General features: G+C 51.6%; 1 protein-coding gene across 43 annotated transcripts in view; it reads right to left on the minus strand.

The window, feature by feature from the left end:
- The window catches only part of LOC144480343 (sorbin and SH3 domain-containing protein 1-like), a 127,454-nt gene extending 115,919 nt beyond the window's left edge, over positions 1 to 11,535 (minus strand). For 42 of the 43 annotated variants that reach the window (XM_078199744.1, XM_078199759.1, XM_078199743.1 and 39 more), the window contains exons 1-2: positions 6,751 to 7,128; positions 3,466 to 3,610 (exon numbers count right to left, since the gene is read on the minus strand). In XM_078199744.1, coding sequence (XP_078055870.1) covers positions 3,466 to 3,610; positions 6,751 to 7,113 — 508 coding nt within the window. In that variant the 5' untranslated portion in view covers positions 7,114 to 7,128. Of the gene's footprint in view, positions 1 to 3,465; positions 3,611 to 6,750; positions 7,129 to 10,748 lie in introns of those variants that run through there. The other variant, XM_078199745.1, reaches the window with a different exon arrangement.
- Positions 11,536 to 12,580: the final 1,045 nt, after the last annotated feature.

The following is a 12,580-nucleotide window of genomic DNA, read 5'->3' on the forward strand; positions in this document are numbered from 1 at the left end:
ATGCTGGCAGGGCATTCCAATCCCTCACCACCCTCTGGGTAAAGAACCTACCCCTGACATCGGTTCTATAACTACCCCCCCTCAATTTAAAGCCATGCCCCCTCGTGCTGGATTTCTCCATCAGAGGAAAAAGGCTATCACTATCCACCCTATCTAAACCTCTAATCATCTTATATGTTTCAATAAGATCCCCTCTTAGCCGCCGCCTTTCCAGCGAAAACAATCCCAAATCCCTCAGCCTCTCCTCATAGGATCTCCCCTCCATACCAGGCAACATCCTGGTAAACCTCCTCTGCACCCTCTCCAAAGCCTCCACATCCTTCCTGTAATGTGGGGACCAGAACTGCACACAGTACTCCAAGTGCGGCCGCACCAGAGTTGTGTACAGTTGCAACATAACGCTACGACTCCTAAATTCAATCCCCCTACCAATAAACGCCAAGACACCATATGCCTTCTTAACAACCTTATCTGCTTGATTCCCAACTTTCAGGGATCTATGCACACATACACCTAGATCCCTCTGCTCCTCCACACTATTCAAAGTCCTCCCGTTAGCCCTATACTCAACACATCTGTTATTCCTACCAAAGTGAATTACCTCACACTTCTCCGCATTAAACTCCATCCGCCACCTCTCGGCCCAACTTTGCAACCTGTCTAAGTCTTCCTGCAAACTACGACACCCTTCCTCACTGTCTACCACACCACCGACTTTGGTGTCATCAGCAAATTTGCTAATCCACCCAACTATACCCTCATCCAGATCATTAATAAATATTACAAACAGCAGTGGCCCCAAAACAGATCCCTGAGGTACACCACTTGTAACCGCACTCCATGATGAATATTTACTATCAACCTGAAGTTGGCCTTCATTGCGAGAGGTTTCGAGTACAGGAGCAGGGATGTGTTGTTGCAATTATACAGGGTCTTGGTGAGGCCACACCTAGAGTATTGTCTGCAGTTTTGGTCTCCTTTTCTGAGGAAGGATGTTCTTGCTCTCGAGGGAGTGCAGCGAAGGTTTACCAGGCTGATTCCGGGGATGGCGGGACTGATGTATGAGGAGAGATTGACTAGGTTAGGATTGTTTTCGCTGGAGTTCAGACGAATGAGGGGGGATCTCATAGAGACTTATAAAATTCTAACAGGACGAGACAGGGTAGATGCAGGGAGGATGTTCCCGATGGTGGGGGAGTCCAGAATCAGGGGTCACAGTCTGAGGATTCGGGGTAGACCATTTAGGATGGAGGTGAGGAGACATTTCTTCACCCAAAGAGTGGTGAGCCTGTGGAATTCATTACCACAGGAAGTAGTTGATGCCAAAACATTGAATGTATTCAAGAGGCAGTTAGATATAGCACTTGGGGCGAATGGGATCAAAGGTTATCGGGAGAAAGCAGGATTAGGCTATTGAGTTGGATGATCAGCTATGATCGTAATGAATGGCGGAGCAGGCTCGAAGGGCCGAATGGCCTCCTCCTGCTCCTATCTTCTATGTTTCTATGATCCGCTCATTAAAACCTCCCTGTTTGACCCAGTTTCTGGTCGTTTAACCCAATATCTCCTCATCTGACTTGCTGGCAGATTTTAGAAGCAGGAACACGATTAGGCCATTCAGCCCCTCGGGACTGCCCCACCATTCAATACCATCATGCCTGATCTCATCTTAGCCTCCTGTCCATCTCCCCGCCTCTCTCCATAACCCTTTGTGATGATACTGTGCCTTTAAGGACCATATTTTATACCATGTTTCTTATGAAGGGAATGGTTTAAATTTCAGCTCTGATTATGGTGCCAATTTGTCTGCATCAGGCAGCCCACCTGCCGAGAATGCAGAAGAATAATTGCCCCTAGTTATTGGGGTGTTTGTTTTCATCTGAGCTAATGCAGTTTTGTTTAATTTTTTGTGTTGCCCCCCCTGGGTTTTCAGAGTAGGGTTTAATTAGGCTGATTGACAAGAGCGCCTCATATACTAATTGGAGGAGCTAGGCTTACAGAGGGGAAAAGCAGGCAGTTTCTGTTTGGATTTGCAAAGAGCAGCAGCTTGTCTCTCTCTGGAGACTAAGGTTGAGGACCTGCTAGAAAATAAGTATCTCTCTCCAGAGGTGCTCTGGGAGCCCGCATACTAGATGCAAGCCTGTCTTGTTTGTTGACTGATGTTATGAAGAGGAGTTTAAGTCTACGAGGAATATTGCTTAAATTGGAACTAATTGAGATAGACCAGCAGTTAAGAGTTGTATCTTGTCATGTTTAAGTATTTCAATTGGTAAAAGTTATGCTCATGCTTTTTGTTATAGTTAAACTGTATTATTAAATAAAGTTTGTTTTGATAAAAGCTTCTGAGTGCGTCGATGGAATCACACCTGGAGTGAAACACCTTATTTTCACAGCAATACCAAAATACAAAATGTTGGGGTCTAGGCTAACTTCATAGTATACCTTGGACCTTCTGAAACCAAGAGAGAAAATGCTGGAAAATCTCAGCAGGTCTGGCAGCATCTGTGAGGAGAGAAAAGAGCTGACGTTTCGAGTCCAGATGACCTTTTGTCAAAGCTCATCTCAGCTTTGACAAAGGGTCATCTGGACTCGAAACTCTTTTCTCTCCTTCCAGATGCTGCCAGACCTGCTGAGATTTTCCAGCATTTTCTCTTTTGGTTTCAGATTCCAGCATCCGCAGTAATTTGCTTTTATCCTTGGACTTTCTGACCTGGTTCCTAACACCTTCATCCCTCTACTAATTAGAAACCTATCCATCTCCTCCTTAAACTTGTTCAGTGTTCCGGCATCCACTGCATTCTGGGGTCGAGAATTCCACAGATTCATGATCCTTTGAGTGAAGTAACTCCTTCTCATTTCTGTTTTAAATCTGTCACCCCTTAGCCTAAAACCATGGCCTCTTGTTCTAGAATGTCCAACAAGGGGAAACATCAGTTCTATGTCTACCTTGTCAATCTTATTTAGCATCTGATATACCTCAATTAGATCTCCTCTCATTCTTCCAAACTCCAGCGAGTATAGGTCTAAACTGCCCAATCTCTCTTCATAAGACAAGTCCTTCATCCCTGGAATCAATCCAATAGGAATTTAAAAATAGACAGGCCTGTATTTTACAGACCCTCTCGCCTGAGGGGAGGGTGGGGGGGTATTATTTTCCCGTCCGGGGGAGCACAGAGGCTGGCACAAAATCCACAAAATCCTGGCCATACAATGTTTTGTTTTAATGCCCTGTTCTTTTGCTCCCAAAGGTTGTACATATCCCAGAGACTCGAGGAGGAATCTCGATGAATTGGTGAAGCTAATCATTGGACAGTGGTTTGCAATGGAAACCCTGGCTTGATCGCCCCTCTGGCGTTACGACATCAGGGCAGTTATAAAAGACACAACAACTATTAATCAGAACACCACAAAATTCCGCAACTCCAGAGGGAGCGCTCCCTGTTTTCTCGACGCGCTCGCGGTTACCTCGGTTGTGCTGGAGCAGGACGATGGTCGGGTTGACGAAGGTGGTGGAGGGGTAGGCCGAGAGCCTGTTGGACAAGGCACGGCTGGGGTACGCCTCCGGGCTCGCACGGGGCGATTCTCCGTCACTCAGGGTGGACTCAGCATCCTTACAGTCAAGAGGAAGAGTGGGTTATTAAAGAGATACTGGTCATGCTCCAGAGATTAGCCTACAGCTACCCAGATGGAACTCTGCTGTTGCTTCTTCAACCTCATATCTCCAACCTTGGTCCCCTGCACCCGCGCCCCTCCCCATTGCTTCACAGCCAGTCATTGTCTGGGTATATGTGGTCCTGGTGTCTCCCCGCTCTTGTTTACATGAGAAAAACTCCACAGAATAGCAAAGGAGGCTTTTCGGCCCACCATTCCTTTAACAGCTCATTCCCTTTCCAATTATCCATCCAATTCCCTTTCGGAATATGCGACTGAATCTGCTTCCCTTCCTGAGAATGAATTTATACTCACAACAACTCTTCTGTGTCAAAATTTCCCCTCATTTGCCTCTGGTTTTTATCTCTCCAATTAGTTCAAATCTCTTTCCCCAATGTCGCCATCTCCTCGCTCACTCCGTACCCCCGCCCCACTCATCATTTTGCACATCCCCTCTCCATCAAATTTCCACTTCACCTTCTCTGCTCTCAGGTGACCTGAAGACCATAAGATGTAGGAGCGGATATAGGCCATTCAGCCCATCGAGTCCCTTCCGCCATTCACTGAGATCATAACTGATCTGATGCCACGGAAATCGCAGGATCCCTACAGTGCAGAAGGAGGCCATTCGGCCCACCGTGTCTGCACTGACTCTCCAAAAGAGCATCTTACCCAGGCCCACTCCCCTTGCCCTATCCCAGTAACCCGACATATTCACCCTGCTAACCCCCCTAATTTACACACCTTTGGCATCAAGTTTACCATGGCCAATTCACTTAATCCTCAACTCCACTTTCCCTCCTTATCCCCATGTCTATCTCAACCTTGAACATACTTAACGACCCACAGAGAAGAAATTCCTCTTCATCTCTGTCTTAAATGGGTGCCCCCTTACTCTGAGATGATGCCCTCTGGTCCTAGCCGGCACTGGGCAGCACAGTGGCAAGCACTGATGCCTCACAGTGCCAGGGATCTGGGTTGAATCCTTGGGTGACTGCCTATCTGGAGTTTGCACGTTCTCCCCGTGTCTGCGCATGTTTCCTCCGGGTGCTCCGGTTTCCTCCTACAGTTAGGTGGATTGGCCATGCTAAATTGCCCCTTGGTGTCCAAAGATGTGCAGGTTATGTGGATTGGCCATGCTAAATTGCTCTTTAGTGTCCAAAGATGTGAGTGTTAGGGGGATTAGTAGGGCAAATATGTGGGGCTATGGGGATAGGGCCTGGGTGCAATGATCTACTGGAAAGTCGGTGCAGAATCGATGGGCTGAATGGCCTCCTTCTGCACTGTCGGGATTCTATGATTGGCCATGCTAATTTGCCCCTTGGTATCCAAAGATGTGCAGGTTAGGTGGATTAGCCATGGTAAATGCATTGGTTACGGGCAAAGAGTGGGGTTGGGCCTGTGTGGAATGGTCTTTGGGAGAGTCAATGCAGACCTGATGGGCTGAATGGCTTCTTTCCGCACTGTCGGGAATTCCACGGATTTATGGTCAAGTCTTCTCACCCAGGTTAACTTTCCAAAAAAAATTATTTCCTCGTGGATATGGGTGTGACTGACTGGACCAGCATTTATTGCCCATCCCTAATTGCCCCTTGGATCTGGTGTCTCGTTCGGTCATTTCAGAGGGCAGTCAAGCATCAACCACATTGGGACTGGAGTCACATATAGGCCAGACTGGGTAAGAACAGCAGATTTCCTTCCCTAAAGGGACATTAGTGAACCAGATGGGTTTTTCCAACAATCAATGGGATGATGGCGTAACCAGACTGGCTTTTAATGCCAGATTTAATTAACTGAATTTAAATTCCACCGGCTGCCGTGGTGGGATTTGAGCCCGACCATGGAGCCTGGGCCTCTGAATTACTAGCCCAGTGACAATAACAATGTACCACCACCTCCCTCCATCGCAGCCAAGGAGACTGCAGTTATGGGCCCTTGGCACGTTCCTGCCCTAACCCTCGGGATCCCTCACAGAACGGTGTCCAAACACACCGGGTGGGATTTTCCGGCCGCGCTCGCCCCCAAGCTAAAATAAATCCTGCCCGAGGTCAACGCGTCTTTGCGCAGCCCGTGTCCCGCCCACTACGATTTCCCCTCGGGCCGGGAAAGCACCGCCCCAGGCAGCGATCCCAATGCCTCAAACATGCCTTTCATTTGCAAGGATAACATCTTTAAATATAAGCGCGCCAAAATATACGGAGCAAGTAATTCCTTTCCCATTTGACAGCCGGAACAACGTAACCGACAGGGATATATCCATCAACTGTTACTGGGTCCGGCGAATGTTTAACACTGCTCGTTACTTCAGAGTATTTGTTAAGTCCGTCCAAGCACACATATTAATAAAACATCAGCCAAGGCAGGAGCGAAACGTTCGTATTCCATGTAGTACACCCTCGTTCTCTTATCTCCTATGTTACGTTTGCCCATGATAGTCTCCAATGGGTCTGTACACTCGCACAGGGCAGTTAACCATGCAGTAACCATGCAAGTCTCGTTGACAATACAGCCAGCCCTCTGGGGACAATGCCCAGTCAAAGCAAAATACTGCGGATGCTGGAATCTGAAACAGCCACAGTAAATGCGGGAAAGTCTCAGTGGGTTGGACAGCATCTGTGGAGAGAGGACAGAGCCAACGTTTTTCGAGTCTGGGTGACCCCAGTGTTTGGTTCACTCTGACGAAGGGTTATCCAGGCTCTCCGCAGTTGGCGCCCGGCCTGCTGGAGGCCTCTCCAACAGATTCTGTCGCTGTTTCAGTGCCCAGTGCAGCCTGCATCAAGCAGAAAAGGGATAGATTGTAAAAGAGAGAAGAGCTTTCCTTTGGAAGGATGGGTTAAAGTAAGGCCGGCTGGTTAACCAGGACTGGCTAACAAGTGGTTAAACGCTGGCGCAACAAGCCTTCGCTGTGCATCACTATTCTAGGTAACGCTACATTGGCACGGCGGGGTGGATTCTACAGAAGCAGCGCAAAGGTAGTAACAGCAGCCACGCTACGGAGTGACAGAGCGGCAGTCGGTTATTTGGTAGACTCAAGTGCGGGTGGAGGGGGGAGGAAGGGGAGACACTTGCAGAACCGCGTGAGCGACCCGTGGGCCTTACTGTGCGTGGGGAAAATCCACTGAGCTTGGAGTCCGGAACGCTCGGCAAGTTGGCAGCGGGCGGCACAGGCAGCGGCGGTGGCAAGGGCGCCGGTGGGTTAATGGGGGTGGCGGAGGTGCACAGAGCGTGGGAGGCCCCTTTCTGCAGGTGAGGCGGGATGAAGTCATCAAGAGTCGGCAGGGTCAGTGGTGATGGGGCAGGGTGTGACGGTGGGGGTGACCAGGCTGGTGCGGCTGGCAGCAGGGGTGGGCACACACTGTCCTCTCTTTCACACACTGCCCGCGCAGGGTTTCTGCTTGACCCGGCTAGCACCGCAGACTGGGCAATGCCGGTAGGTAAATCCTGCGAGGAAAGAGATTCCATTACTCAAAGAGGTTAAACCGCTTAACTGGCCGCTCACACAACAACACTTTTATAAACAGCTCAAGCAGTGACTAGAGGAATAGTCCACTCACTGTTATATCGAGCCATTACAACCCTGGGTACACACCCAGTTCCAGAGAACGACACTCTCTTTAAACTAGCTAAAGGTCATTCCAGCTAAAAATTCCAGCATTGCTGCAAGCCTGTGTGTGAGAATCTATCACACACTGTCTCTTCCCACTCTGGGATACTGGGGTCGCACACTGTCTCTTCCCACTCTGGGACACTGGGGTCGCACACTGTCTCTTCCCACTCTGGGATACTGGGGTCACACACTGTCTCTTCCCCGCTCTGGGACACTGGGGTCACACACTGTCTCTTCCCACTCTGGGACACTGGGGTCGCACACTGTCTCTTCCCACTCTGGGACACTGGGGTCGCACACTGTCTCTTCCCACTCTGGAACACTGGGGTCGCACACTGTCTCTTCCCCGCTCTGGGACACTGGGGTCGCACACTGTCTCTTCCCCGCTCTGGGACACTGGGGTCACACACTGTCTCTTCCCACTCTGGGATACTGGGGTCGCACACTGTCTCTTCCCACTCTGGGACACTGGGGTCGCACACTGTCTCTTCCCACTCTGGGACACTGGGGTCGCACACTGTCTCTTCCCACTCTGGGATACTGGGGTCGCACACTGTCTCTTCCCACTCTGGGATACTGGGGTCGCACACTGTCTCTTCCCACTCTGGGATACTGGGGTCGCATACTGTCTCTTCCCACTCTGGGATCGCACACTGTCTCTTCCCACTCTGGAACACTGGGGTCGCACACTGTCTCTTCCCACTCTGGGATACTGGGGTCGCACACTGTCTCTTCCCACTCTGGGATCGCACACTGTCTCTTCCCACTCTGGAACACTGGGGTCGTACACTGTCTCTTCCCCGCTCTGGGACACTGGGGTCGCACACTGTCTCTTCCCCGCTCTGGGACACTGGGGTCGCACACTGTCTCTTCCCCGCTCTGGGACACTGGGGTCGCACACTGTCCCTTCCCGCTCTGGGCCACTGGGGTCACACAGTCCTTTCCTGCTCTGGGACACCCGGGTTGCACACTGTCCTTTCCCGCTCTGGGACACCGGGGTCGCACACTGTCCTTTCCCACTTTGGGACACTGGGGTCACACACTGTCCTTTCCCACTCTGGGACACCCGGGTCACACACTGTCCTTTCCCACTTTGGGACACTGGGGTCGCACACTGTCCTTTCCCACTTTGGGACACTGGGGTCACACACTGTCCTTTCCCACTCTGGGACACTGGGGTCACACACTGTCCTTTCCCACTCTGGGACACTGGGGTCACACACTGTCCTTTCCCACTCTGGGACACTGGGGTCATACACTGTCCTTTCCCACTCTGGGACACTGGGGTCACACACTGTCCTTTCCCACTCTGGGACACTGGGGTCACACACTGTCCTTTCCCACTCTGGGACACTGGGGTCACACACTGTCCTTTCCCACTCTGGGGTCACACACTGTCCTTTCCCACTCTGGGGTCACACACTGTCCTTTCCCACTCTGGGACACTGGGGTCACACACTGTCCTTTCCCACTCTGGGGGTCACACACTGTCCTTTCCCACTCTGGGACACTGGGGTCACACACTGGATTCGAACTCGATCTCTGTTCTTTCTTGTGTTTTACATGTTGGTGAATGAACAGTTTTATTCTGTTGAGATTTTTCTCGACCTGACCTTGTCGCGGTCCCATGCTTTGAGAAATTCTCTCATTCCCCCACCGCTGACATCTCACCCTTTGGGGCCCGCACGGAAGCAAGGCACAGACTGTTGTGATGGATTACCCTGTTCCCAGCAGTGATTGGGTTTCAGACAGGAGAACTGGAACTCCTCGGGGTGACACGGCCGCTCAACACAAACCCATTTCCCTTTGCAGCTCCTCAGAATGAGGCACCTGGCCAGTATTTATCACTTGTACGATGGAGAACGTGTCAACTGGGTTTCCTGTCACCTTTCAATATCGATTCCCCACCAAGTCTCGAGGGAACCACGTTTCAGGATGTAAACATCTCGGAGAAAGGCCTCCTTTTGTGGCCCAGTGCTGACCATCTCACCCAGAATTAGGTTTCCACACCACCTCCAGAAATACAATGTTGTGTTGCAGGGCAAAGGGGGGTCCACAATGCCTCAGACATGGGGGCAAAGAGGGGGGCCACACCCCTGACTGTGGGGGCAAAGAGGGGGGCCACACCCCTGACTGTGGGGGCAAAGAGGGGGGCCACACCCCTAACTGTGGGGGCAAAGGGGGGGGCCACACCCTTGATTGTGGGGGCAAAGGGGGGGGTGGCCACACCGCCCCGACTGTGGGCTCAAGGGGGCAGATTTTGGACACATGCGCAAATCTAAATTTAACTCGAACTAATTTGACTCCCATGGGATAAATGGGACAGCTGAAACCTGAGATCCTTGAACCATTTTAGGGTAAAACCCAGGACGATCCGGGAAAGATTGGGATTTAGGATGACAGAAGCCAGAGAAAGTGATGGAGCCAGAGAAAGGTGGGATATCTGCCAACTTCACCCCCTTCCATATCATTGATTCACCAGCAGTTACATACAATATTCCGTAGCGTGCTCAAGTGAAGCCAGCCAAGATAATTCTTTTATTCATTCGTTGGACATGGGTGTCGCTGGCTGGGCCAGCATTTATTGCCCATCCCTAGTTGCCCTTGGGGATGCAGTTGAGAGTCAACCACATTGCTGTGGCTCTGGAGTCACATGTAGGCCAGACCGGGTAAGGACAGCAGATTTCCTTCCCTGGAGGACATTAGTGAACCAGATGGGTTTTTCCGACAATTGATAATTGTTTCATGGTCATCAGTAGATTCTTAATTCCAGATATTTTTTTTTAATCGAATTCAAATTCCACCATCTGCCGTGGCGGGATTTGAACCGGGGTCCCCAGAACATTAGCCGAGTTTCTGGATTAATAGTCTAGTGGTAATGCCACTAGGCCATCGTCTCCCCTAATGCACGGGGGTGGGGTCAGCTATTCCGCTATGGCAGGAGTCACCACTGACACTTTTCCCACCAGCCGCAGCGAGTCACCCATCGCAAGGGCACCGGGAAAGCGGGAGCAAATATTCCGGATTCTAATCTGCACAGGGGCCCCGGACCAATAATCAGACTGAGCCTCAGCACATGGCGGGGACATCATTTTAATATTACAGCATCTGAAAGGTTGGCCTTCATTCCCCTCCGATTCCAGCGGTATATTTCTCTCTCCCCTCACACACACGCAACAGCGGTGCGAATCTCCGGGACACCAGGCTGTGCCACTCAAAGGCACAAAGTGCTCGGCAAATCGGTCACCTCTCCCAGCGCGCGGCCAAACCAGAGACACAAACAGAAAGCCGAGACAGAGGGCCGCCTCCTCACACAGGGCTCGCATGCAATCTTACTGGACTAACCCCGTCACAGCAGGGAGGGGGGGGGGGGGGGTGAGTGTGAAACTATTGAACGAGGAGTGTGGGCAGACAATCATGAGTGTTGTGTGAGAACAGTGTGAAGGGGTGAGAGGGAGAGAGAGAGAGAGAAAGAAAGGTCAATAGATACCACATTGGAGGCGTCTGCCCCTTGAGGGGGATTCTGGTGGGCGGTGTAAAGTGTCTCTACTGCCGGTCTCAGGGTAATCACCACAGATGTCTTCTCCCGATCCAGTGCCAGGCTTCCGCCGTACGAAGGCTCTAAGTGCCAGACGCCACTCTCGACCCTAGGTGAGGAAACCTCGAGCGAAGGTTTGCAGAGGGCTGGTGGGGGGCGGTCAGCGGTGGCCGGCGCAAGCAACTGGGCTCCGGTGGCTTGTGCGGAGGAAGCAGCAATTTCCCGAGCTTCCGGCTCCCCGGTGGCACGGCGGGTGGAGTCCGGGGCGGAGCGAGGGCCAGGGCTACCGGACAAACATGCTATGTACAGGTTACTGATCTTTCTCCCGGGGACGTCGGGGCCAGCGCGGACACTAGCCGGGACAGCGTCCCATTCGGCAGACCGCTGCGTGGATTCAGTTAGCCAGCTCCGTGGTGAGGGGTCCCCGTGAGGAACACTCCGACCGACATGCAGCCCTACCTCAGCCGGGCAGCCGGTGGGCACAGAGGTGGCACCAGGGGGACCCTGGTTGCAAACGCTAGGCAGTGCTGAGTGCCTGTGAGCGGGTGACAGCTCGGGTTTAATCGGCACGTAATCCAAAATTGGGACTGGCACAAAGTAAGATGGCTTAATCTTGTTGGAGGGATGCCATGCAAAGCTCTCTTCCTTAGGGGGTGGTGGGATGGGAGGTGGCTAACAGCGGGTTTTATATTAAAAACAAGATGGAGTATCAATGACACAAAAAGAAAAAGTTAAAATAAGCACAGAAATATTAACCAGAGGGAAAATCTTCTCACTTTAACCGAATTACAAATGGAATGACAGCAATGTCTAACCAACCAACTCAAACTTTACCACAGCTCACACCGTCCACACTCGCACATTTGCAAGGAGGTCATTCACATTCCTCGCCCCTCCCTATCTCTGTAACCTCCTCCAGCCCCTACAACCTTCCTCACCTCCGTAACCTCCTCCAGCCCCTAACAACCCTCCCCACCTCCATAACCTCCTCCAGTCCCTGCAACCCTTCCTATCTCTGGAACACTCCTCCAACCTCTATAACCCTCCCCATCGCTGGAACATCCTCCAGTCCCTACAACCCTCCCCATCTCCGTAACCTCCAGTTCCTACAACCCTTCCTATCACTAGAACCTCTTCCAGCCTCTACAACCCTCCCTATCTCTGTAACCTCCTCCCTATTTCTGGAACATCCTCCAGTCCCCCTACACCCCTCCCCATCTCTGTAACCTCCTCCAGCCCCTACACCCCTCCCCATTTCTGTAACCTCCTCCAGCCCCTACACCCCTCCCCATTTCTGTAACTTCCTCCAGCCCCATACACCCCTCCCCATTTCTGTAACCTCCTCCAGCCCCTACACCCCTCCCCATTTCTGTAACTTCCTCCAGCCCTTACACCCTCCCTATCTCTGTAACCTCCTCCCTATCTCTGTAACCTCCTCCCCATCTCTATAACCTCCTTCAGTCCCTCGCCCCTCCCTATCTCTGTAATCTCCTTCAGTCTCTACAACCCTCCCTATCTCTGTAACCTCCTCCTGTCTCTACAACCTCTTCCAGCCCCAACGACCCTCTGAGATCTCTCCGCTCCTCCAATTCTGGCCTCTTGAGCAAGCACCGATTACAATCGCTCCGCCATTGGCGGCCGTGCCTTCAGCTGCCTGAGGGGCCCCGAGATCTGGAATTCCCTCCCTCAACCTCTCTGTAAAATGCTCCTGAAAAGCTACCTATTTGACCAAGCTTTTAAGACACTTCTCAATCTCCTCACACGGTGGCATTGTGTTTTATAAT

This window comes from Mustelus asterias, chromosome 28 (genome assembly GCF_964213995.1).
Source record: "Mustelus asterias chromosome 28, sMusAst1.hap1.1, whole genome shotgun sequence".
In the NCBI taxonomy this organism is placed as follows: domain Eukaryota; kingdom Metazoa; phylum Chordata; class Chondrichthyes; order Carcharhiniformes; family Triakidae; genus Mustelus; species Mustelus asterias.